Here is a 27,436-nt window from a genome sequence, read left to right as displayed (position 1 = left end):
CGCAGGCCGGAATTGTAAACATTGATCTTCGCTCTTTTGTCTCGTACGCCGTGATTCAGATGCGAAACGTGTGGATTTTTTCCTTGGCATGGCACCTAGTTGTGACCTTATCAACGTCACGTCGACTGGCTCACAGCAATCGCCTGAATAATGGAATAATTGGCGTCCCGAGTTTTTTTCTGGGCGGCATGTCAAGCATCACAATAGCTGCGCAGTATCGATCGCTATCGTTTCGTTCGTCTAAGATTTTCCGAATAATGGCGTTTCCTGGCAACGTCGGTCGTGCGTGGGAAGCTGCTAAATATCAATACAGCTTCACCCATCGAGGGAGAGGCAGTATTTTACTTGGCGGTGTCATTATTGACCTCAAATTTCTCGTCTGCTTTGTATTTGCACTTGTAGCAGCGTGGGTAGTGCGAGTCTTCTGCTTGTATATTATTGCCAAAACACAAGGCAACAATAGCTTTCAAGACTCGAACTGGGTCGTTCTTTCCCCAACACCGGTACCCTACTCGGCTGGAGTCTTGTGGCCCACTACCAGTGTGTCGGTTTATTGGAAAAGCAGCCGTTTCTGCATTCAAAACAAGGCACGAAGACAACCAAAACAACAGAGAAGCGAACGTTCATTGCGATGGAGTCGGGTAGTTGCCCCTTTTGCACCAAGCACAGAAGCGCTGCAGCGGCAAAGCGACTCTGACACCCGATCTGAACAACGAAGGGTGAATCCTTTACGCTTCATCCAGCATCAGCTGAAATGCCTCCACAGACGTTCTGAAGAAGTCGAAGTGACTGTCGCATTTATGAATGCTGTACTTCTCAGTGACCCACTGGTGTACTTGCATATCGTTCTTGGCAATGACCGGTCCACGAAGTTGGGCTATTATCAATCGCTGTGGCGTCCACAGCAAATGGTGCTCCTGCCTACGGAGGTGGTCGGAGAGCACAACGAATACACTATTGGTCTCAAACTGCTTCGACGAGTCAACGCATCGGAGCTCACGTGGTCAGAACTCGTACAATGTGGCTAATGACGCTGCACTAGCTACATCAATCGGCTAGGATTATTGGGTGAATGATGTCTGAATATTTGGATATTTTGAAAAATATCCTAGAAATGGGTTGCGTAATTTTCCAGTCGCAACCTGTTTGACAAACAGCACTTCAATCGGTTTTTGGTAAAAAGCACAAGACTTACATGAGTATCGTACTAAATGTCAAGGACTATTGACAATCATTGCACATGAAAATATCCATTCATCATGCTTAAAATTGGTAGTTGACCACGTAGTGTGACCAATACTACTATATCCTCATATATCTTACCACGGCTCATCGAACGTTCCGAACGGGTACTCACCCGTGCTCAGCGAGAACGTCGCGCACAGCGGGTTGGCCGGCGCCGTCGCGTTGTACACGTCGCAGTCCGTCTCCGGCTTGATGGCTACCACGAAGTCGCAGTCCTCGGCCACCTTCTTGAGGCCGTGGCCCACCTGCGGGTAGTACACGCTCCAGTCATCCGCCGTGAGCGTGAACTCGACGTTCTGCGTCTGGCCGGGCTCGAGGCTGATCTTGGAGAACTTCTTGAGCTGCTTCATCTCCGGCACGTTCAGCGAGTTGAACGGCTGAATGAGGAACAGCATCACGGTCTCTTTGCCGGCCACGCTGCCAGAGTTTGTCACGTCCACAGACACCACGACGTCCTCGGTCGAGACCTCCACGACGCTGCGGCTGAGACGCACCTCCGAGTAGGAGAACTCGGTGTAACTGAGACCCGTGCCGAAGTCCCATTGGTTCTCGCAGTAGTAGGCGCTGCTGGACTCCTGCGTCTGGCACATGCTCGTCACGGGGTGGTTGTACGTCAGCTGGATGTTGGCCTGGTCCTTCGGGTACGTGATCGGCATGCGGCCGCTCGGGTTCACCTTGCCGTAGATGATCTCGGCCATGGCTTGGCCGCCCAGTTCGCAGGCCAATAGGCCGTTCACCACGGCGTGCACGTTCTCGGGGAGGTCGCCGAGCAGACGCGGACGACCCTCAAACAGCACCAGAATGACCTTGGTCCCCGTGGACGCCAGCTCCTTCACGTATTCAATCTGACCGGCGGGCAACGCCAAGTCGTCGATGTCACCAGGCTTCTCGGCGTACGTGTCTTCGCCGATCACGGCGATGGTGTACTCGGCCTTGCCAGCCATCTCCTTGGCTGTGGCCATGTCCGCCTCCGAGTACGACCCGTTCGGGTGCAACCCGTTGAAGAAGGCGAAGCTGTCGTTGCCGACGAGCGTCTCCATGGCCGACTTGACCGTGATGCCCTTCGTGAGAAGGTGATCCTGGTCGCTGTAGCCCTGCCACGCGATCGTCCATCCGCCGCACATGCGGCCGATGTTGTCGGCAGTGAAGCCCGTGAGGAACACCGACGCGTCGTCGGCGATAGGGAGCGTGCTGTCGTTGTTCTGCAGCAGCACGATGGACTCGCGCGCCAGCTCCAGTGCCGCCGAGATATCGTCGTCGTTGCCGATGAGTGACAGGTTCTCCTCCCCGGGCACCGGCGTCTCGTACAGACCCAGCTGCAGCTTCATCTTGACCACGCGGCGGGCCGACGCTTTGAGGCGCTCGCGGAACTGCGGGCTCTGCTCCAGCAGCGCCTTCGTGCCGTTGTAGAAGCTCGTGTCCTGCGCCACCATGCTCATGTCCACGGACGCGCGCGTGAGCGAGATGCGCGTCGCCTCGGTCTCGTTGCGCGCGGTGCGGTGAAAGTCGGTCAGCTGGTTGATCTCGGCGTAGTCCGTCACCATCATGCCGTCGAAGCCCAGGTCGTCGCGCAGCAGCGCGTTCATGAGCTTGGTGTTCGACACGGTGGGCACGCCGTTGATGGAGATGTAGTTCTCCATGGCGCTGATCACGCCGGCGTCCACGGCGGCCTTGAAGGGCGGGAAGAAGTAGTTCATCATGTCGTAGTCCGACACCGTCACGGCGTCCTTGTCGTGGCCTGAAGGCGTCTTAGGGTAAACTATCCAGTGTTTCATGCAAGCGGCCGTGTGGTTGTTGCTCTGCAGGCCGCGGATGATGGCGTCGCCCATAATGGAGTTCAGGTGCGGGTCCTCGCCGAACGTCTCAAACGTTCTGGCCCACAGCGGGTTGCGCGAGATGCCGAGAATGGGGCCGAACACCCATGGCACGCCCGATGCCTCCGTGTCGCGGCCCGTGATGCGGCCCTGTTCGTACACAAGGTCGGGGTTGAACGAAGCGCCGCCGTTGATCTGCTGGCCGAACAGCACGGCGTCCTTCACGAAGATGGCGCCGTGCACCGAGTCGACGCCGTACACCATCGGGTGGCCACCGTTCTCCTCCATGGTGATGTCCTGGATCCTTGTGACCACCTCGCGCCACTCCTCTGCCGACCACATGTACGTGCCGTTCACGGGTCCGTTGTTGAACGGACTCGTGAGGTACGAGCCCACGCGCATCTTGGCGTACGCGCGCACCTTGTCGTCGTCGACCTTGTTGTCCTCCGTGAGGAGCTGGTTGATGTCGATCTGTGTCATCTGCCCGATGATGTCGTCGTCGGTGAAGGTGGCCACAATGGCATCGGCACGTTCATCCCACTGGTCTGCGGAAACGAGCGGAGCGCCCTGCTGCACGACGAGGCCGAGGGCCGTGCACAGCACTGCTGCGAACCACGACTTGAGCATGGCTGTTTTGATCCTCTTGGGCGAAGCTTGTTGTTGGAAGGAAAAACGGAAAGTGAGTGAAAAGCAGCTCCATACGCAACTTGCTCGCTCTCGTCTTTCATCGCGAGGGGGGGCGCCGTACTAACTACATACACATGCATCAGTGCAAACCTATGTGTTTGCGGGCGCGTGGTGCTTGGTCCGGGGCTGCCCTGCCTCCGCACAGGATTGTCTCGGCAGGAGGAATGTTGCTGATACCAAGAGCAAGTTGCCCCTTCCTACTGCGGCGGTCCGGAGGGCGTGGGTTCCATACGTGCAGCATGCAAGTACAGTATTATAATTACAAGCAACTACTATCGGATCCCTGGGTCAGATAGTCTAGGAAGAGGGAATCCCTGTGTCGTGATCACCCAGATGTTGCGCGTTTTGATGCGCGAAAACTGAAGCAGATTAATTGAAGATTGAAGATTAATACATGTAGGATCGTTTCGAGATCTTGCAGGGATTAAAAGCTTGGCACGGCAGAGCTCGGCAAGAACGGATCCTTTTTTCACTATGGGGAGCCATGCGGGGAATAGCAGAACGGTAGTGTTAAGCGTAGCAGAGTATAGTGTGCAAGTAGTTGTACAAAGGCAGAATGGTATTTTGAAGGAGAAACTCGCTGGTCAGCTGGTTTTGGTGTAAACAGCTTTGCTCTTGCCTGCTTCAACCACGATCTTTTTTTTTCAGTCTCTTGATTCAAGGGCGGTCATGCAGCAGGATACATAATCTACCGGCTATATAAATCCACGCATATTTGATCACTACATGATATTTATTTAGAGTCGGAGACAATGAACTTCAACGTGCGCACAAGTTCAACAGTGTTGAATCAACACACAGGTTCAACCTGTCGACTACGCAAATCGTTGTGCAAATGCCCGAATTCACATACACATGTATTACTTTAATATTAGAATACATCTATTGTAGCAATTTGCGCAGATCGCGCGCAGCTGCTATTAATATCATGGGCATTCAGAATGCTGCAGTCTCCTGGATTGCCAAACCCATCAATACGTTTTGAAGCTCAATTACTTTCATGTTGATTTCTCTTGGGAATATAAGCTAAATCGTGAGTTGGTGCAGCTCAAATTTCAGATTGCAACATGAGTGTGTGAAATATATACCCATTTGAATTTGAATTGTCTTACTACTGAGTACATGCATCGCAATAATTCATATTGCAAGGAAACACACAATGCCCATATCAGACTGGTTTGGGAGCAGTAGCGGAATCAAATAAAGCAAAAAAAAAATCAGAATCAATCCGGGTTGAGGACGCCGATTTGATACCGAATCCGCTCAGCCAAAGACAATGCCTGTCCATGCTTTCGTGATCTAAACATGTCGATACATGTAATGCAGTATCGTTAAGCAGTACATATTGCAGAGTATATTGATGGTATGTATATGCATTTGCAGGGTCCGATTGCAAGCGGAACTAGCATTGGAACGCTGACGGCAACGGCGAGAAACACAAGAAATCCTTGCCAATACTTTTATTTTTAATCACTGTAGTTTCTTTCAGATACGGAGCACTCGCTTGGCAGCAGTCAGGACACCCTACGCCAACCAAACATATTCTCTCCAGCCCGCGTCATCTTAGCTGCCTAAGCAAGATACTCACAACTCAATCTAATTAGAATAGATGGTTGTACTGCTTCTCCGCGCATGGCTCCCCATAGTGAAAAAAGGATCCGTTCTTGCCGAGCTCTGCCGTGCCAAGCTTTTAATCCCTGCAAGATCTCGAAACGATCCTACATGTATTAATCTTCAATCTTCAATTAATCTGCTTCAGTTTTCGCGCATCAAAACGCGCAACATCTGGGTGATCACGACACAGGGATTCCCTCTTCCTAGACTATCTGACCCAGGGATCCGATAGTAGTTGCTTGTAATTATAATACTGTACTTGCATGCTGCACGTATGGAACCCACGCCCTCCGGACCGCCGCAGTAGGAAGGGGCAACTTGCTCTTGGTATCAGCAACATTCCTCCTGCCGAGACAATCCTGTGCGGAGGCAGGGCAGCCCCGGACCAAGCACCACGCGCCCGCAAACACATAGGTTTGCACTGATGCATGTGTATGTAGTTAGTACGGCGCCCCCCCTCGCGATGAAAGACGAGAGCGAGCAAGTTGCGTATGGAGCTGCTTTTCACTCACTTTCCGTTTTTCCTTCCAACAACAAGCTTCGCCCAAGAGGATCAAAACAGCCATGCTCAAGTCGTGGTTCGCAGCAGTGCTGTGCACGGCCCTCGGCCTCGTCGTGCAGCAGGGCGCTCCGCTCGTTTCCGCAGACCAGTGGGATGAACGTGCCGATGCCATTGTGGCCACCTTCACCGACGACGACATCATCGGGCAGATGACACAGATCGACATCAACCAGCTCCTCACGGAGGACAACAAGGTCGACGACGACAAGGTGCGCGCGTACGCCAAGATGCGCGTGGGCTCGTACCTCACGAGTCCGTTCAACAACGGACCCGTGAACGGCACGTACATGTGGTCGGCAGAGGAGTGGCGCGAGGTGGTCACAAGGATCCAGGACATCACCATGGAGGAGAACGGTGGCCACCCGATGGTGTACGGCGTCGACTCGGTGCACGGCGCCATCTTCGTGAAGGACGCCGTGCTGTTCGGCCAGCAGATCAACGGCGGCGCTTCGTTCAACCCCGACCTTGTGTACGAACAGGGCCGCATCACGGGCCGCGACACGGAGGCATCGGGCGTGCCATGGGTGTTCGGCCCCATTCTCGGCATCTCGCGCAACCCGCTGTGGGCCAGAACGTTTGAGACGTTCGGCGAGGACCCGCACCTGAACTCCATTATGGGCGACGCCATCATCCGCGGCCTGCAGAGCAACAACCACACGGCCGCTTGCATGAAACACTGGATAGTTTACCCTAAGACGCCTTCAGGCCACGACAAGGACGCCGTGACGGTGTCGGACTACGACATGATGAACTACTTCTTCCCGCCCTTCAAGGCCGCCGTGGACGCCGGCGTGATCAGCGCCATGGAGAACTACATCTCCATCAACGGCGTGCCCACCGTGTCGAACACCAAGCTCATGAACGCGCTGCTGCGCGACGACCTGGGCTTCGACGGCATGATGGTGACGGACTACGCCGAGATCAACCAGCTGACCGACTTTCACCGCACCGCGCGCAACGAGACCGAGGCGACGCGCATCTCGCTCACGCGCGCGTCCGTGGACATGAGCATGGTGGCGCAGGACACGAGCTTCTACAACGGCACGAAGGCGCTGCTGGAGCAGAGCCCGCAGTTCCGCGAGCGCCTCAAAGCGTCGGCCCGCCGCGTGGTCAAGATGAAGCTGCAGCTGGGTCTGTACGAGACGCCGGTGCCCGGGGAGGAGAACCTGGCACTCATCGGCAACGACGACGATATCTCGGCGGCACTGGAGCTGGCGCGCGAGTCCATCGTGCTGCTGCAGAACAACGACAGCACGCTCCCTATCGCCGACGACGCGTCGGTGTTCCTCACGGGCTTCACTGCCGACAACATCGGCCGCATGTGCGGCGGATGGACGATCGCGTGGCAGGGCTACAGCGACCAGGATCACCTTCTCACGAAGGGCATCACGGTCAAGTCGGCCATGGAGACGCTCGTCGGCAACGACAGCTTCGCCTTCTTCAACGGGTTGCACCCGAACGGGTCGTACTCGGAGGCGGACATGGCCACAGCCAAGGAGATGGCTGGCAAGGCCGAGTACACCATCGCCGTGATCGGCGAAGACACGTACGCCGAGAAGCCTGGTGACATCGACGACTTGGCGTTGCCCGCCGGTCAGATTGAATACGTGAAGGAGCTGGCGTCCACGGGGACCAAGGTCATTCTGGTGCTGTTTGAGGGTCGTCCGCGTCTGCTCGGCGACCTCCCCGAGAACGTGCACGCCGTGGTGAACGGCCTATTGGCCTGCGAACTGGGCGGCCAAGCCATGGCCGAGATCATCTACGGCAAGGTGAACCCGAGCGGCCGCATGCCGATCACGTACCCGAAGGACCAGGCCAACATCCAGCTGACGTACAACCACCCCGTGACGAGCATGTGCCAGACGCAGGAGTCCAGCAGCGCCTACTACTGCGAGAACCAATGGGACTTCGGCACGGGTCTCAGTTACACCGAGTTCTCCTACTCGGAGGTGCGTCTCAGCCGCAGCGTCGTGGAGGTCTCGACCGAGGACGTCGTGGTGTCTGTGGACGTGACAAACTCTGGCAGCGTGGCCGGCAAAGAGACCGTGATGCTGTTCCTCATTCAGCCGTTCAACTCGCTGAACGTGCCGGAGATGAAGCAGCTCAAGAAGTTCTCCAAGATCAGCCTCGAGCCCGGCCAGACGCAGAACGTCGAGTTCACGCTCACGGCGGATGACTGGAGCGTGTACTACCCGCAGGTGGGCCACGGCCTCAAGAAGGTGGCCGAGGACTGCGACTTCGTGGTAGCCATCAAGCCGGAGACGGACTGCGACGTGTACAACGCGACGGCGCCGGCCAACCCGCTGTGCGCGACGTTCTCGCTGAGCACGGGTGAGTACCCGTTCGGAACGTTCGATGAGCCGTGGTAAGATATATGAGGATATAGTAGTATTGGTCACACTACGTGGTCAACTACCAATTTTAAGCATGATGAATGGATATTTTCATGTGCAATGATTGTCAATAGTCCTTGACATTTAGTACGATACTCATGTAAGTCTTGTGCTTTTTACCAAAAACCGATTGAAGTGCTGTTTGTCAAACAGGTTGCGACTGGAAAATTACGCAACCCATTTCTAGGATATTTTTCAAAATATCCAAATATTCAGACATCATTCACCCAATAATCCTAGCCGATTGATGTAGCTAGTGCAGCGTCATTAGCCACATTGTACGAGTTCTGACCACGTGAGCTCCGATGCGTTGACTCGTCGAAGCAGTTTGAGACCAATAGTGTATTCGTTGTGCTCTCCGACCACCTCCGTAGGCAGGAGCACCATTTGCTGTGGACGCCACAGCGATTGATAATAGCCCAACTTCGTGGACCGGTCATTGCCAAGAACGATATGCAAGTACACCAGTGGGTCACTGAGAAGTACAGCATTCATAAATGCGACAGTCACTTCGACTTCTTCAGAACGTCTGTGGAGGCATTTCAGCTGATGCTGGATGAAGCGTAAAGGATTCACCCTTCGTTGTTCAGATCGGGTGTCAGAGTCGCTTTGCCGCTGCAGCGCTTCTGTGCTTGGTGCAAAAGGGGCAACTACCCGACTCCATCGCAATGAACGTTCGCTTCTCTGTTGTTTTGGTTGTCTTCGTGCCTTGTTTTGAATGCAGAAACGGCTGCTTTTCCAATAAACCGACACACTGGTAGTGGGCCACAAGACTCCAGCCGAGTAGGGTACCGGTGTTGGGGAAAGAACGACCCAGTTCGAGTCTTGAAAGCTATTGTTGCCTTGTGTTTTGGCAATAATATACAAGCAGAAGACTCGCACTACCCACGCTGCTACAAGTGCAAATACAAAGCAGACGAGAAATTTGAGGTCAATAATGACACCGCCAAGTAAAATACTGCCTCTCCCTCGATGGGTGAAGCTGTATTGATATTTAGCAGCTTCCCACGCACGACCGACGTTGCCAGGAAACGCCATTATTCGGAAAATCTTAGACGAACGAAACGATAGCGATCGATACTGCGCAGCTATTGTGATGCTTGACATGCCGCCCAGAAAAAAACTCGGGACGCCAATTATTCCATTATTCAGGCGATTGCTGTGAGCCAGTCGACGTGACGTTGATAAGGTCACAACTAGGTGCCATGCCAAGGAAAAAATCCACACGTTTCGCATCTGAATCACGGCGTACGAGACAAAAGAGCGAAGATCAATGTTTACAATTCCGGCCTGCGTGATAAAGCGGCCTTTGAGCATCTCGTACATGAAGGCAGCGTCTAGTAAGTGAGCGAATACGTAGCACATCACCGGAAATGGGCTGCCGTACACGACACACTGCTTCGGCGTCTTCATGAACAGATGCAGTGCCTTCAACTTCTTTACAGACTTGTTGTTACCATATACGAAGTAGCAGCTTAGCATTAATCCGATTCCACGAAGTATGAAGTAGCTCTGTCCGATTATTCGCAGCACCGCCACTACCCGATACCACTCGATAAGATCTGCGGTCATCAATCCAGTTTCGTAGCGGTAATCCTGCACATACAAAGTCTCACAAGAATGTGTCGCTCTGCACTGTCGAGCGCGAATGATCGTGCTAATATCTGATCGCCGGGATCCGAGCAAACCTAGCCCACCTCGGGCTACTTGCATATCTTCTTGGCTCTCCAAGAATGTCAAATCTAGTGTCAAATTCGGGAAGCGGGTCTGTATGTCGTGGAGACGCGCTAGCGTGTGTGCGTACAGAAGCCCAACACTTCGGCCTTTTACATCAGTGGAAGAGCAAGATCTATCGAAATTGATCCAAAGTTCTTGACAAAATCTTGGCGTCTGTGCTCCGTTGCCGACGAGAGGAAAGCAGATATGCATATCCTTCCTAGCTAGCAGCTCTGGAGAATAGTAGAGCGCTTGGTTTGTACGCCAATTTATGTTTGTAAACCACGTCGGGAGTAAAAATTGGTGGAAACGGTCGATATACTCACTATCCGTGCGCAATGTCAGCCGCAAAGGTATTGAGTTGCCTGGTGCGGCCTTTGGCACACCGCTTTTCACATTTGATACGGCATCTACGAGACCGTCGATCATCCTAAAGGCTACATCTCCACCGAAAGTCGTGCTTGGGCATAAATTAGAGTAAAAGAAACAGGCAGGAAAGTCTTCCACGGCCAAAAATCTCGCGAATGCGCGCCACACAATGGACGTCGAATCATACTTATAGCTCCATACCCGTGCAGTTTTGGTGCCACTGAAGGCGTCACTTTTGCTCGATGCAAACACGGAATAATTCCAAGATGTACCAAACCCCATCATCTCGTCTGGCTGGAGTGAGGGATATATTGCTCGCATACTGGAAATGCCCAAGCCAGAGCGAGGGACATCAGAGAATACTAATACAAGAGAAAATATCCCGATAATGGACCGCAACCAGGAAAACGGGAGCTGTCGCTCGAACACTTTTTCACGAGATGCTAGTTGCCGAGCCTGCGTACTTTCGATCAGGACAGCCGAAGTCGAGTGTTTCCTTTCACTTTGCGCAGTTTTCTCTTTATATCGCGAGGCCCACTTGGACAACGTAAAAAATACGCGATTGGTCTTACTACGCGTCGGTGCTACGCGAATGTGACTCATGATCTCACGTCAGAGCGAATACGACAATTCACACCCTTTCGAGTTTCGGAGTAGCGGATAAATATGGCATCTTTATTTTCTGCCTCCCACTTCGACCTTGATACAGATACGCAACGAAACGATCGTATTCGGTGGCCTTGCTCAGGCAAGACGCTTATTTGCTAGGATCATTCATTACGGCAATATTATCTCTTAAGGTGTATCAGCCACTTTCTGCTTCAACCGCATTGAACGAGCTCTGGCCATGTCAGCTCGGAAGCATAGACACTTTTCAGCAGCTTCAAACCACAAGAATATTCGTTGTGGTCACCAACCACCACCACAGGTAGCAGTAAGATTTGATGTGGACGCAGCAGCGACTGGTAATAGGCCAACTCGGTCGAGCGGTTCCTTTCGATCACCATACCTAAATACACGAGAGGGTCGCTCATAAGAACAAGGTTAATGAAGGCCACATTCGCCTCCACGGTATCTGAACGTCCATGGAGACACTTCATCTGGTGCTGGTTGTACCGAAATGTGCTCGCGCTCATTCGAACGGATAGTGCATTCCTCTCGTATTTACCAAGCCGTTCTTTTGGCATTATTCGTTTCTGCAGCATCGAAAAAGGTGGAAGTGGAGCCACTTGATCGTCTCTGCTCCCCCACTCGTGCTTCATCTCGTGTCGTCGTTGGTTGTCGTGAATGCAGAAAAAATCGCTAGTACAGTGAACACATGCTCACTGTGGGCCACAAGGTTCCAGCCGAGTATGGCACCGGTGTCGGAGAGAGGAAACCCCATTCCGAGTATTTCCTACTATCAATACCATGCACGCGAGCCAAATACCGCAGCCAACCCACGCGGCTCACCCGAAATATTCCAAGAGCGATAACGAGACAAATGAGGAATTTGAAATCGATGATAACCCCACCGAGGTACGCGTTACCCCTCCCTCGATGAGCGAAGCCGTATCGATACTTGACTGTGTCCCAGGCACGACCTATATTTGCGGGAAGTTCCATCATGTTTAGGACCTTTGACGAACGAAAAGATGTTGATCGATACTGTGCGACCAATGTGATGCTCGAAAACGTGCTCAATAGGAATTCAGGCACCCCAATGATGCCATTGTTCAGTTGATTGGGGCCCATCCAACGTGATGTTGACGCGCTTACAGCACCATGCCATAAAAAAAGTGTGTAAATCCACACGTTGCGCATCTGGACGATTGCATACGAAATGAAGGACTCAAGTTGGATGTTGAGAACTCCATCTGATGTGATAAGATTGCTTTCTAGTACTTGGTATGTGAAAGGAGCATCCGACAAATGTGCAAGTGCGTAGCATACTACTGGGAATGGGCTCCCGTACACGACGCACTGGGCAGGAACCTTCCTGAACAGATTCGCAGCCTTTCGCAGTTTTGCTATGCGCGGCAACTTCACCCGTGGACTGTTGTAAACATAGTAGCAACTCGCCATCAAGCCTATTCCTCGGAGTACGAAGTAGCTCTGACCTATTAATCGGAGTGCGGCTATAACTCGATACCATTGGATAACGTCGGTAGTCATCGACCCGGTTTCATAACGATAGTCATCAACGTACACAGTCTCACAGAAGCTTAACTCTCCGGGAGTAGTGCAATTTCGAGCGCGAATGATAGTGCTTACGTCAGACCATCCAATTGCCAACGCGGATAATCCGCCTCTACAAACTTGCAGATCCTCGAAGCTTTCCAGTATTGTCAGATCCACAGTAAGGTCTGGATATTGAGCTTGGATTTTTCGGACTCGTTCTAAGGCGTGAACATACAACATCTACCTTCAGAATCTGTGGAGGCACACGATCGGTTAAAATTGGTCCAAAGTTGGTCGCAAAAGCGCGGTGTTTTCGCGTGACTCCCAATTGTCGGGAAGCAGATTGTGCGAGCGTTTATCCGTACAAGAAGCTCTGGCGAATAGTACAGCGCTTGATTGGTACGCCAATTGACGTGGGGGAACCATGATGGCAGCAAGAATTGATGGAGCCTATCGATAAATTCGGTTTGCGTTCATAGGGTCAGGCTCTGGGGTCTAGATTGGGTTGGCACAGCGCGTGCTGTCCTTGAGTTTACTTTTGCGACAACATTACGAGACTATCAATCATCCTAAACGCCACATCGCCACATACTGACTCACTGGGACATCGCTCAAGGTAGGAGAAGCATTTTGGAAAGTCTGGCGCGCTGAGGTAACTTCCAAATGCGCGCCAACTAATAGACGTGGTGTCGAACTTATAGCTCCAGACACGCACTGCAGTACTACAGTCGTAGGCTTCGGTCTTCCTAGACCTGAAAACGGAATAATTCCATGACGTCCCTGAATTCACGACGATGCGGGTCAATTGTGAATGTAATTCATCGTATTAACATAAGCTAGTCTACAGGTATCTTAACCGCACTGAACCAACTCCGTCCACGCGAGTTGTGATGCATTGACACGTTTGAGCAGTTTGAGATCATGGGAATACTCGTTGTGGTCACCAACTACAACTACAGGCAGGAGGAGAATCTGGCGTGGGCGCAATAGCGACTGGTAGTAGGCCAACTCGGTCGTATGGTTCCTCCCAAACATCATGCGTAAATACACGAGAGGATCGCTCATAAGGACAGCGTTCATGAAAGCCACGTTCGCCTCGACAACATCCGAGCGACCATGAAGACACTTCATCTGATGCTGGATGTACCGGAAGGTGCCCACGCTCATTCGAACGGAGGGGGCAATTTCCCTGCGGTTAACAACGTGTGAATTCAACCTGTTAAGGATTGACAACTTTGACTCTTGTGCGCTATACGAAAAAGGGGCCACCTGGAAGTACTTTGTTCTCCATTTCCTCTCTATGGTTGATTCTGTGAGCTGTGCAGGGTATCGGTTTTGTCGCTGCTCCCGGAAGTCTTGGATACAGAAAAAGTCGCTGGTCCAGTGTACACACATGCTCACCGTAGGCCACAGCACACCGACCGAGTATGGTACTGGTGTTGGAGAAAGAAAAATCCACTGTGAGTACTGCTCCTTGTCTTTCCCATGCTTGCTAGCCAAATAGTGCAACCGAATCATGCGCGCCGCACGCAATATCGCCACAACAATCACCAAACAGATGAGAAATTTGAGATCGATGAAAACCCCACCGAGGTATGTATTTCCATTCCCCCGATAACCAAAGCTGTATCGATACTTGACAATTTCCCACGCACGGCTGATGTTGTTTGGAAGTTCTATCATGCTGAGAATTTTTGTTGAACGGAAAGATGTCGATCGATACTGAGCAATCAACGTGACACTGGAGAACGCGCTCAGCAGAAACTCCGGCACGCCGATGATGCCGTTGTACAGTTGGTGCTTCTGCCCCATGAACCGTGAGGTGGATACACTTACCAAACAATGCCACACCAGGGCGTAGACCCAGACATTGCGCATTTGGACTACAGCGTATGAAATGAAGGACTCTAACTTAATGTTGAGAACTCCATCGGCTGTCAGGAATTGGCTCTCAAGTCTCTGGTACGTCAAGGGCGCGTCAAGTAAATGAGCCAGAACGTAGCAAACGATCGGAAACGGACTGCCATATACTACGCACTGTGTCGGCACCTTCATGAATAGGTGGAAAGTCTTTTGCAGCTGTGCCATTATCGGTAGTTTCTTTCGTGTTTTCGGGGTGTTGTGAACGAAGTAACAACTCAGCATCAAGCTGATTCCACGGAGAAAGAAGTAGCTTTGGCCAATAATTCGGAGGGCAGCTATCACGTTATACCACTGAACAATGTCGGTGATCATCAGTCCGGTTTCGTAGCGGTAGTCGTCGACAAACAGAGTCTCGCAGAAGTTGCCGTCGTCAGTGCAACTACGCGCACGGATGACAGTACTCACATCGGACCAACGGAATCCAAGAGAGGCCAAACCTCCACGGCAGAGTTGCAGGTCATCTGCGCTTTCAAGTAACGTCAGATCAACCGTCAAGTTGGGAAAACGTGTCTGAATATTGCGGACACGGTCTAATGCATGCACATGCAAGAGTCCAACAGCTCTACCTTCATAATTGGTGGAAGCACACGAGCGATTGAAGTTTATCCAAAGTTGTTGGCAAAACCGTGGTGATTTTGTGCGACCACCGATATCTGGAAAGCAAATCGTGCGAGCATCCAGTTTAGATAGCAGCTCGGGTGAATAGTACAGAGCTTGGTTGGTGCGCCAGTTACTGTTGGGGAGCCACGGCAATAGCAAAAATTGATGGAACCGATCGAGAAACTCATTTTCTGTTCTCAGCATTAGACTCACAGGGCCAGCTCGATCTGATTTCAGTTTTGCGCGGGTGTTTAGCTTTGCGACACTATTTACGAGCGAATCAATCATCTTGAATGCCACATTGCCGCAAACCACCTTGCTTGGGCAAGGTTCGCGGTAGAAGAAACACGCCGGAACGTCAGATGTCCTCAAGTAGCTTGCGAAAGCGCGCCAACTGATAGACGTGGTATCGAATTTGTAGCTCCATACGCGTGCCGTTGTGCTGCAATTGGTAGCTTCAGTTTTGGTTGACTTGAAAACCGAATGATTCCACGCTGCTCCGAAGTATACAACTTCATCAGGTTGTAAGACGGGGTACAGAGATCGCAAATTTGATACACTCAGACCTGATCGGAAAATGTCCGAGAAAACTAGCACAAGCGACATGAGTCCAATCAAGAAGCGTAGCCACGAGAACGGAAGATGCTGCTGGAAAATCCTTTCACGGACCGCGAGTCTTCGAGAAAGTACCATTTCAATCAACTCATCAGGCGTGCTTCCCTCGTCTGGATGCAGTGCATTTTCCTTCGAATAATGTACTGCCCATTTTGACAAAAGTTTTAGCGCTCGGCCAGTGTTGAATGGAGAGGGTGCCACTCGAATTGAGCTCATGGCAGGGATGGACGCTAACGATTGTGAACGAGCTCCCAGCTGGCAGTTTTTGCCCATGAGACGTGCACCCAGCTAAATCGGTTCGAACGCATTTAACTACCGCCGAGAGTTTTTTTTTTCCCTCACGAACAGTCTGTATTGATAGGAACGTCCATTATGATCAAAATCTTGTCGATGTTATCCGGTATTGGGCGAGCAATTTGGAGCTCGAAAAGCATTCACCATCAATCCCGGACGCCGCTACCTACATGCAGTCGATTGGCTTTCATCAGACTACGTCATGTCAACGTACTGCTAGACCAAAGCGTATATCCACGTAACCAGAAGTAACTTTGTTCGGGCATTCGATGAACCATTGCAAGACGATGCCATTGAACGATGTCCGAGGTCAGTTTTTTTGTTCGCAGCGATCTGGTCGGAGACTGTAAAATGCCAGCAATGTTTAACTATGCTACTGGGGTCTTTGCTCGTATCCTATTCAGAATAGTATCACCCACACTGCACAAGCTCTGACCATGTGAGCTCGGACGTCTTCACGCGTCGAAGCATCTTCAGGCCGTCTGTAAATTCATTGAGCTCACCAACTACGGCCATCGGCAGAAGCACAATCTGACGGGGACGCCAAAGCGATTGGTAATACGCCAGCTCCGACGAGTGGCCACGTCCAAACATCAAGCTCAAATACACCAGCGGATCGCTCATCAGAACTGCATTCATGAATGCCACGTTCGCTTCCACACTATCGGAACGTTGATGGACGCACTTCAACTGGTGCTGGATGTACCTGTATGTGTCGAAGCTCTTTCGTGCTGATCGGGCTTGCAGGCGTAGTTCTCCTTCCGGTAGATACTTTGATTGGGCAGTAGCATTCGAGGCGATGACTCGTGCATCTCCATGCCGACGATCATTCAAGCTTGGTAGTCTTGATAAGAATGGATGGAGATGACGGTAGTTCTTCCGGTCAACTACGTGTAGCATTTGTGGACCTCGATGACGTTCATCTCGAATGCAGTAATAGACACTAGGCCACTGCACGCAGACACTGACGGTAGGCCACAGTACATCAGCGGAGTACGGCACTGGTGTCGGCGGTAGAAGGGACCAATGTGTATATTGGTGTTTGCCTTCGTCAATTGTCCATACCCGGTAGTGTAACCAGATACTGTGCACCGCCCACAGAGCTGCGACTAGAAACAGCAGACAAATGAGGAACTTGATATCAATAATCACTCCACCTAGCAGTACACTACCTCGCCCTCGGTGAGCGAAGTTGTATTGATACTTGGCAGCTTCCCAGCCTCGACCACTATTGCTTGGTAGTTCTATCACTCGGATGATGTTGGACGATCGAAATGAAGTCGAGCGATACTGGGCAATGAGGGTCACAATCGAGAAAGCACTTAGCAGGAATTCTGGTACGCCAGTGATTCCATTGCTGACTTTGTTGGTGCTAACAAATCCGCTCGATCTGGACAGACCAACGAGAACTTGCCAAGTTAGTGCGTAGACCCAAACACTGCGCATCTGTACGACGGCGTACGATACAAACGCCTCGGGTTTGATGTCAAGAACTCCTGCCTGTGAGAAGAAATGGCTCTCCAGCATATAGTAGGTGAATGGGGCATCCAGCAAATGCGCGAGGACATAGCACACCACAGGAAAAGGGCTGCCATACACGACACATTGCGTTGGAACTTTCATAAAAAGCCGACACCCCTTCTTCAAACGCGTCCGTACTGACATTTTCTTGTGGGGCTTCGAGTTGTCAAACATGAAGTAGCAGCTCAGCATCAGGCCGATTCCACGAAGCCAGAAGTAGCTCTGGCCAACTGCCCGCAATGCTGCAACCAGTCGATACCAGTGAACAACATCCGTTGTCAGCAGCCCAGTTTCATACCGATAGTCTTCCAGAAACACAGTCTCACAAGTAGCAACACCTCCACTACAATCACGAGCGCGAATTATCGTGCTCACATCCGATCGTCGAAACCCAGTGGACGACAGACCACCACGACACACTTGCAAGTCCTCTTGGCTCTCGAGAAAGGTCAAGTCCACCGTTGTGTTGGGGAATCGGGTCTGAACCTCACGAAGCCGACTGATCGTGTGCACATACAACAGCCCAGCAGCTCGTGATGTAGTGTCATGGGGAGCACACGACCGGTCTAGGTTGGTCCATAGTTCGTGGCAAAAGTGAGGCGTTCTCACCCTACCGCCATTGGCAGGGAAGCAAATACTGCGTGCACACGTCGTTTCAAGAAGCTCTGGCGAGTAGTAAAGTGCCTGGTTGGTTCTCCAATTTAAGTTTGTAAACCATTTGGGCAGTAGGTACTGGTGAAGCCGATCGATGTAAGCGTTTTCCGTTCGGAGGGTAAGTCCTATGGGCCCAATTGGCGTCGGCACTAGCTCGGTTCTACTATTATTCTTAGTAGCCACCCGATTCACAATAGCATCGATCATTCGGAATGCTACTTCTGAATCGAAAGTCGTATCGGGACACTGCGTTTTGTACAAAAGGCAATCGGGATACTCTGGAACTGCAAAATGGCTAGCAAATGCGCGCCAGGTGATGGATGTCGAATCAAATTTATAGGTCCAGACGTTTGTCTTGGTCGTACCGCTGTACGCTTCATCCTTCGTAGCAGCAAACACCGAGTAATTCCAAGACGTTCCGAAACCAAGCACTTCGTCTGGATGCAGAGAGGGATAGTACGTATCAAGTTTAGATACTCCAAGACCGCCACGAAAAATGTCGGAGAAAACCAGCACTAGAGATACAAGTCCGACGACGAAGCGCGGCCAGGTAAACGAAAGTCGCCGTTCAAATATTTTATCCCGGGCAGCGAATTGACGAGCTTGGGTAGTTTCGATGAGAGCTGCCGTAGGAGTAGTCAGTTGCCTCTCACTGAGCTTATTTTTTCTCTCCGTGTAGTGCGTAGCCCATTTGGACAAAACAGTGTGCGACCGACTGCTTTCACTCCCGCCTACGGTAGATGCCACCCGGATGCGAGCCATGCTGCGACTGAAACCAAACGTTGCAACCTGGTCTGAAGTGATCAGGCTAATTTCGCATCGACCGTTTGGGCATATCGCCACCATCACGTCAGGTACAAGTTTGGACATGTTAGGATAAGATGAGATGTGGCCACTACAGCGAAGTGCACCCACAATCCCAAGTGGCAGACGTTTCAACCAACGTCGACGCTTTTGCCAGTAAGAGTAAGTTCGATCCTCTTGACTTAACATTGCATTTAGCTCACTTGGATATGGGTCAGGCGCGCAAACTAATTCCCAGTCCAGCTAGCAAACTTCAAACTATCACCCACACTGCACAAGCTCTGACCATGTGAGCTCGGACGTCTTCACGCGTCGAAGCATCTTCAGGCCGCCTGTAAATTCATTGAGCTCACCAACTACGGCCATCGGCAGAAGCACAATCTGACGGGGACGCCAAAGCGATTGGTAATACGCCAGCTCCGACGAGTGGCCACGTCCAAACATCAAGCTCAAATACACCAGCGGATCGCTCATCAGAACTGCATTCATGAATGCCACGTTCGCTTCCACACTATCGGAACGTTGATGGACGCACTTCAACTGGTGCTGGATGTACCTGTATGTGTCGAAGCTCTTTCGTGCTGATCGGGCTCGCAGGCGTAGTTCTCCTTCCGGTAGATACTTTGATTGGGCAGTAGCATTTGAGGCGATGACTCGTGCAGCTCCATTCCTCAATTGATGCACATTCCAGCTCAAAATCCTTGCGAACAAAAGGTGGTGGTGTCTGTAATGCTTCTGCTGAACTACGAGTAGCAATTGAGGTTCGCGATGCCACTCATCTCGAATGCAGTAATAGACACTAGGCCACTGGACGCAGACACTGACGGTAGGCCACAGGACCCCAGCCGAGTAAGGCACTGGCGTCGGTGGTAGCAGGGACCAATGTGTATATCGGCGTTTGTCTTCGTCAAGCTTCCAAATCCTGTAGTACGTCCAAATGGTGTGCACCGCCCACAGAGCTGCGACGAGTAAGAGGAGACAAATCAGGAACTTGAGATCGATGAGCACTCCACCTAGTGACACGCTGCCTCTTCCTCGGTAAACGAAGTTGTATTGATACTTGGCAGTTTCCCAACCTCGGCTAATATTCCAGGGAAGTTTCATCATTCGTATGATTGTTGCTGATCGGAAGGATGTTGAGCGATACTGAGCAATTAGTGTCACAATCGAGAAAGCACTTAGCAGGAATTCCGGTACGCCAGTGACTCCATCGAGCACTTTGTTGCTTCGAATCAGGCCCCACGATGTCTGTGAGCTGGCTACAACTTGCCATACTAGTGCATACATCCACACACTGCGCATTTGCACGACGGCGTAAGAAATAAACGACTCTGGTTTGATGTCTAAAACTCCTGCCTGTGAGAAGAAATGGCTCTCCAGAATATTGTACGTGAGCGGAGCATCCAGTAAATGCGCGAGGACGTAGCACACCACAGGAAAAGGGCTGCCATACACGACACATTGCGTTGGAACTTTCATAAAAAGCCGACACCCCTTCTTCAAACGCGTCCGTACTGACATTTTCTTGTGGGGCTTCGAGTTGTCAAACATGAAGTAGCAGCTCAGCATCAGGCCGATTCCACGAAGCCAGAAGTAGCTCTGGCCAACTGCCCGCAATGCTGCAACCAGTCGATACCAGTGAACAACATCCGTTGTCAGCAGCCCAGTTTCATACCGATAGTCTTCCAGAAACACAGTCTCACAAGTAGCAACACCTCCACTACAATCACGAGCGCGAATTATCGTGCTCACATCCGATCGTCGAAACCCAGTGGACGACAGACCACCACGACACACTTGCAAGTCCTCTTGGCTCTCGAGAAAGGTCAAGTCCACCGTTGTGTTGGGGAATCGGGTCTGAACCTCACGAAGCCGACTGATCGTGTGCACATACAACAGCCCAGCAGCTCGTGATGTAGTGTCATGGGGAGCACACGACCGGTCTAGGTTGGTCCATAGTTCGTGGCAAAAGTGAGGCGTTCTCACCCTACCGCCATTGGCAGGGAAGCAAATACTGCGTGCACACGTCGTTTCAAGAAGCTCTGGCGAGTAGTAAAGTGCCTGGTTGGTTCTCCAGTTTAAGTTTGTAAACCATTTGGGCAGTAGGAACTGGTGAAGCCGATCGATGTACTCGCTTTCTGTCCGAAGCGTAAGCCCCACCGGTACTAAATGGGCATTCTCTCCCCCACCTTCTGCATTTCCCACACCATTTACCACTGAATCGATGAACCTAAACGCAGCATCACCATCAAAGACCTCATAAGGGCAAGCTGCACGAACCAAAAAGCACTCGGGGAGGTCGGAAACAGCGAGGTAGCTTGCAAATGCACGCCAGGTAATCGAAGTTGAGTCCGATTTGTACGACCATACCGTCGCGTTCACGTTGCCAGTATATGCCTCCTCTTTCGTCGCTGCGAAAACAGAATAATTCCATGAGGTACCGAATCCGAGCACTTCGTCGGGCTGGAGCGCAGGGTAGTATTTGGCCAGATTGGACACGCCCAACCCACCACGAAAGATGTCGGAGAATACCAGCGCAAGTGAAGCTAGCCCAACAATAAACCGCGACCAGGAGAATGGAAGGAGTTTCTCGAACACTTTCTCTCGAACAGCGAGTTGGCGAGCACGACTTTGTTCAATTAGATCCGCTGGTGAAGCTGTATCTCGAGCGACCTGTGAACTGTGCCTGGTGTCGTTGTAGCGTGTAGCCCATTTTGATAAAACTGAAATCGCTCGGCTGCTTTCAGAGCCGACTACTGTAGACGCCACCCGGATGCGAGCCATGTTGCCCCAGCGCTTACAAACAAGAATACAAGTGACCTCGCTAATTTTGTATCAGTTGGATAGGGATATCGCCATCATCATTCGTTCGTGGTCAAGTACAATTTGAGCACGTTGCTAAGTGTGGTCTTGGTTCAATGCGGTTAGCTTCTCCTGCACAGTCCCACGTACTCACGTCTTAAATAACCTTGGCACCTTTCATTGTCTGCAGACCGCCGTCATAGGACGAGCCTCCAGATCCACAACCACTCCTTCTGCTCCTGGATCCGGCTTGCGATACATTGCTCGGGATTCTTGCATGACTTGGCCTTCGTTAATCCCTAGGACATCCTGCTCCTCGGTGCCGCAGTAGCTCACGTTTCGCTTCTCGGCGTCCACTTGGGCCTGGCTGGCTGAAAACAGTACTGGCTGTCCGAAATGTTCCGTTACCTTGTGCATCTTGGAGTATCGGCCGTTTGCTCCATGGTCATCACCCGCCGGGGCCTTTCGCAGAGTCCCGGAAAACAAGTGCATGTCGTCCAGATAAATATCCAAGTCTTTCACGCCTCTCTCGGGCGTCTTGCTGTAATTCCAGAACTTGATCATGGATAGCACCACGGGAGTATCAAACCCGATGTACACGATGTTTCCTTGTTGGTTGCCGAGCGAGCTAGCCAGAGGAGCAAGCCACGCATCATGCGCTTCCCATGTATTCTTGTCAAGACCGCTCATCAGGTTATCAGGCGTTCTTGTATCTTGTTGTCGCCCATTGGTATGGTCTAGCTCTGAAACAGAGTACGGCACAGCACTGACAATTGCAGGCTTGTGGTCAATTCTCGCCCCTGCGAAGTCGTAGAGCTCAAGCCCGTTGAGTCCTAGGTAGTAAGGATCGCCCCATGTTTGCCAGCACACGATTTTGAGTAGAAAACCTTGCGGATAGAGTTGTGCCTCGTAATCTTGCCTGATGATAGGCGTCTTGTACGCTCGAGTACTGAACGGGTATCTTACGCGCTCTGAGTATGCGGCAGCAGAATTGCCAAGGGATTTCCCAGGACTTTCGACGATATCTGGAAAACGCAGTAGTTGTCCGAAGTCGAAATTAGCCGCACCAGGTGCCTTGCGCAGCAAAAATCCTGTTTCTTTTGGTGAAATGACGACTCCATCCAACGCTACAGTAAGCTGCTTGACCCCGCGGAACGAGTCTTCGGAAGACTTGTTGTAGTTCCAGATGCGAAGGCCAAAAAAGTACTGCCCCTTCTTGAATTCAATGCGAACTTCGGGCACAGATGCGGCTTCCATGGGGACTAGCCACATATGCGTGTCGTCGCACGTAGTGGCCTCACCATCGATCAACTAAAATGGCAGCACAACGCAACCAAACATCAGAAAACAAGGTTATGCCTATAGAGTCTGCACAAAGTCTCACCTTATCAAGCGTGCGGGGATCTCCAACGTATCCAAGCTACACATTAACGACACAAAGCGCAGAAGATTAAGTATCGGGGATTCTACCTACCCAACAGTCTAGAACCACGTACCGATGCCAAATCACGAGGCGTTGCATCAATGTTAGCAGCATCCAACGGGATCGAAGTGCCGCGTGATCCAACCAGTACTTCCACTTGGGTCAGTCCTATGTAGTTCCGGTCACCCCATGTGTTATGCAGCTGCAGTGTTAGCCGCCGGCCATAAGGAAGCTTCTCTTCCATGTTAGCTTCGTCATTGAAATTCTCTTCCAACGTCTTGGCTCCATCAGCCACTTTAACCGCAACTGGGGATTTCTCTTGAGGTTCTTCAGCAACCCACGAATCGATTGACGTTCTCAGTCGTGCATTACTATTTGCAAGTGACCGAGTCGCCATCGTCATCGGTCGCCCATCTTTTCCGAACTGAGTCTGACGATACCCGTCGTCATTTTCCTGGTTCTTAGGGCTCTTTTCGACTGAGCGCGATCCCCCATCTGAGGTTTGGGGACGTCGAAGCTCCATTGAACGATGCACACTTGCTACAATTTCCCGAGCCTCTTCATCCTCGCGCTGCTGCTCTCGTGAAATTGCTGTCAAAGCCTCATCATTTGCCTCGATAGCTTCCAGGATAGTTGCATCTTGTGTAAACAAAATCACTTCGTTGGATATGTCCATGCTGTCGGCCCCTACCAGACCTGGAGCTTGTCGTATTTCGCCCTCAAAAATCGTGTTCCCAGACTCAGCACGACCGGATGAGATGCCAGTAAGTGCTGCAGGGTACGCATCGTATAAAATGAGACGTGCCTCCCGAACACCTCGACAAGTGTGTGTGCGTGACTTGTTGTAGTTCCAGATTCGTACCATTGACACTGCAATTGTAGCACCAAGTTCTAGCAGAACGTAGTGCGCCTGCTCTGGTGTAAAGGGTGCGAGCCACATGTGAAAGTCGTCACAGGTAAAGTTCACGCCGTCAATCAAGTTTGTCGGGACGCGCGGGTCATCCGTGTTCTCCTCCAGCACATTGATGCTTTCGGGACAAGCAGTCACCTGCGTCGCTGGGTCTTGAAATCGAACCAACTCGCCACGATGGTCAAAAATCTCCACACCGTTGAGCCCGACGTAGTAAGGATCACCCCAGGTGCTCAAAATCTCGATCTGTAGCCACTTGCCGCTCGGAAGAACCGGAATATCTGTAGTTGTAGCAGCGTTGATGGTATCGCCATCACCATTGATAAATGCTTTATTGTCCATGGGAGCTGCTTTGGAGGATGATGCCTCGAAACTCGCTGAATAAGGTAACACGGAAGCGCTGGCTGTTGTGAAGCTAGTCGCCAGTGGTCCTTGGCGAAGCTCAGTAAGCAACGCAGAAGTCGTAAACGATAGGCGACTAGATGCAGGCTTAGCCTTAGCTTCGTACTCGTAGCTGCCGTCCATTTGAAACTTGGTAGCCTCAGGGACATCAGCAGGCTGTGGCAAGCGACTTCGATTGGTCTTACTAAACTTCTCGAGGCTATCCCAAGACGAGAGCGATGTCAGGGCGGGAGGGCCCATCTTACGTTCACCACGGCTTTCCTTTGCTTTCGAATCGGCTGTGGAGTTTGAATAAGCCTTCATGTCCGCTTGAGCAGGTGTGTGTTTTGTATCTTCCGTGCACATTGGCTTGCCCTGTCTTCGACGACTGGTTACGCTGCTCGATGATGGTTTCTCGTCTGCTATCCAAGCTTCAAAATCAGAATTCGATCGGTCTGTCATAGGCAATCGCTCCGTTGATAGAGAAGAAGAAGCAGAGCCCGCTAGCCACAGCGGTGTGCTGTCTGTTGCTTTTTCCGAAGTTGGTTCGTCCATTTGAGTCGCTGCCCGTCGTCCCGATTTCACTGCTTCAGCCCAATGCTCAGATGCCTTTGCATCGTTTCTTGCTGTTGATACAGAAAAATTTCCAAGACGGGCGGTACGTGCTGTCTTCTTCGACGACCCCAATAGATCAATCCAGGTGCAAGTATTGTCGTCTTGATCACCAAACGTTTCCGGTAGAGACCCAGTCCACACGCATTTGTCATTCACCAAGACTTCGATATCGCGTGCACATGCTGAATGCATTTTCTACAATACCACAAAGAGAATTAGCACCAGATACATGGCTGGAACACCTCCTAATTCACTACGTACGCTGTTGTAATTCCATACACACAACTTGCTTGGTGTTGAGCAGACTTCGAATTTAACCAGGAGAACACCTGCGCCGTGAACAGGAAATATTAGTCGATGCGAAATAAAGCTAAACCGTAGCGGGGTCTTACCTGAGTCGCCTAGACGTCCCAGCCACATGTCTTTCTCTGAATTTGTCTGAGCTACACCGTTAAAAAGTTTGTGCAATCCTCGAACCATGTCGTTGGTTTTAGGGAGAGGTCGACCTGTTTGTTGGTCATAAAGTCGTAATGTCTCCATATCAACCGAAAGCTCGGCGCCATTCAGATCATAAACGCAAAGTTGCGTGAGACCGACCACGCGCGTCTTACTCCATGTCGACAGCAACTTCACTTGAATCTCGTAGCGCTCCGTCCTAATGAGCGCTCCCACACCCGAACCAATCGCAAGATTGAGTCGAGGAATGACAGGAACTTGCTCCTCGCGAAATTTGGCGTCCGATTGATTCTCATCTGAAGGTAAATCTGAAGCGAGACGCGAACCCTTGGCGTCGGCGATGTAAAGAGCCTCTAAAACTGGTGGTGGTGATCGGTCGTCCGAGTACGTTTCAGGGTAAATCTTTTCGTTTGATGGCTCATCCTGTTTCGTTAGTTCTCTTCTAGCATTGGCAGTAGTATCAGCAGCAGCTTCCTCCTGAAGAGCTCGCAACTTGGCGAGCCGTTCTTGCCGTTTGACTTCCATGAGGAGTTCAATTTCTCTCTCTTCATCCTCCAATTGCTTCATCATCTTAGCACGACGCTCCTCGGCGTTTTTCAAAATCCGATGCTTTTCTTTTCGCTCCCGAGCGAGGCGTTCCTTGACTTCATTTGCGTACTCGTCCTCCCATCGTAAGTGCTCCTCCAGCAAGCTTTGGAGAGGCGCGACAGTAGGGTATTCGCATTGATCCATTACTCCAGCAGGACGATTCTCAACACTTTCAGCTGGAGGTTTCGCCTGAGTTGAAGAACTGGCCGACGAGCTAAGCGCTGTCGTCATCTCTTTCCAGATCGCAGGGTCTCCGATTGAGCTCTGAAGTACCTTGACATCATTTGCGTCTTGATCACTAGATTGAAATTTGTGCAGTACATCGACCAGTGCCCGCTGCTCCGAGCGTGAAAGGTGTTGAATGATGCCCACCAGCTCTTTCGTCGTTCTGGAGAGATCAATTGGAGAGGTTGGTGCAGCAACAACCGCTGATCTCGATGTGCGTATACTATTCGGGACCTCCCTGCTTCTACCCACACTTGCCTTGGCATCATTGTCATCCTCCTCCTCGTCCTCAATCTCATCGATCACCAGGTCTCCCTCCTGTCTAAATTCACTCTCTTCCTCCTCCTCTTCTTCAAACTCCTCAAAGGACTCCTCCAAGTAGCTTTCCTCTTCGCCCCCTTCGTCATCTCCACCTTTCTCCTCGCTCTCAGTCGTAAGTCGGAAACGCGGCACACCGTCTTGGTGCTCCACTGCGACCCCCATGGGAGCCTGAGGTCGGTTCCACTTGGCTCGTCGAACTCGGTTCTGCTCCAGCGACTGGTCGTCGCCGCCTCCAGCCGCAAAATTCAGCGTCGTCGACGGTGCCGACCTGGGTTTGGCTTCCTCTCGTTTCCCAGGCAACTTGGTGGGTAGCACCGACGTCGCCGACCGGGTATTTCTCGACGACAACGAAGCCGACGGAGCTGCTCGAGCCGGGACATTGAACGCCGTCACGAACGCCTCTTCTCTCTCGTGCAGCCGGTCGCTGCGCTTTGAGGCTGCGGCGAGTCGCTTCTTTACCCGATTGCGTTCCTCCAGCACTTTGATGTACTGGAGCTGCTTGGTGAGCACGGGGTCCGCTTTCGCGTCCGAGGTCGACTCGACCCGCAATGACTGAAAGTCCTGCTGCTGCTTGTCCCAGCGCTTCCGCTCGGCCATTTTCTAGAGGACACTACGTCAAGATCGTTTGAGGGACTCGAGGGTCGCGCTCCGATGCCAATCGACCACTAACCGTCACGTCGTTTCGACGAGGATACATTGAAATGGTCGCACCACTTTCCAGCTGGAGGTCGCTGGTGCGTGTTC

General features: G+C 51.6%; 3 protein-coding genes across 3 annotated transcripts; 1 reads left to right on the top strand and 2 right to left on the bottom strand.

Moving 5' to 3' along the window:
• Positions 1-1,319: 1,319 nt before the first annotated feature.
• On the bottom strand, positions 1,320-3,686 carry KRP23_14451 (Beta-glucosidase BoGH3B; the record flags this gene model as incomplete). Its single annotated transcript, XM_067885274.1, has 1 exon — positions 1,320-3,686. One exon carries the CDS (start codon positions 3,684-3,686, stop codon positions 1,320-1,322), a length of 2,367 nt encoding a protein of 788 aa, XP_067737466.1.
• A 2,238-nt stretch (positions 3,687-5,924) lies between these two features.
• On the top strand, positions 5,925-8,291 carry KRP23_14450 (Beta-glucosidase BoGH3B; the record flags this gene model as incomplete). The annotated part of the gene is made up of 1 exon (XM_067885273.1): positions 5,925-8,291. The coding sequence occupies one exon, from the start codon at positions 5,925-5,927 to the stop codon at positions 8,289-8,291; it is 2,367 nt and encodes a 788-aa protein (XP_067737465.1).
• A 13,659-nt stretch (positions 8,292-21,950) lies between these two features.
• KRP23_14449 (Katanin-interacting protein) lies at positions 21,951-27,289 on the bottom strand (the record flags this gene model as incomplete). Its single annotated transcript, XM_067885272.1, has 4 exons — positions 21,951-23,084; positions 23,158-23,193; positions 23,270-24,537; positions 25,495-27,289. 4 exons carry the CDS (start codon positions 27,287-27,289, stop codon positions 21,951-21,953), a joined length of 4,233 nt encoding a protein of 1,410 aa, XP_067737464.1.
• Between the last annotated feature and the right edge of the window lie 147 nt (positions 27,290-27,436).

The sequence above is a fragment of the Phytophthora ramorum genome (assembly GCF_020800215.1).
Source record: "Phytophthora ramorum isolate Pr-102 chromosome Unknown Phyram_PR-102_s0021, whole genome shotgun sequence".
In the NCBI taxonomy this organism is placed as follows: Eukaryota; Oomycota; class Peronosporomycetes; order Peronosporales; family Peronosporaceae; genus Phytophthora; species Phytophthora ramorum.
Note: the sequence above shows the minus strand (reverse complement) of the source record. Positions and strands in the feature narration are given on the sequence as shown.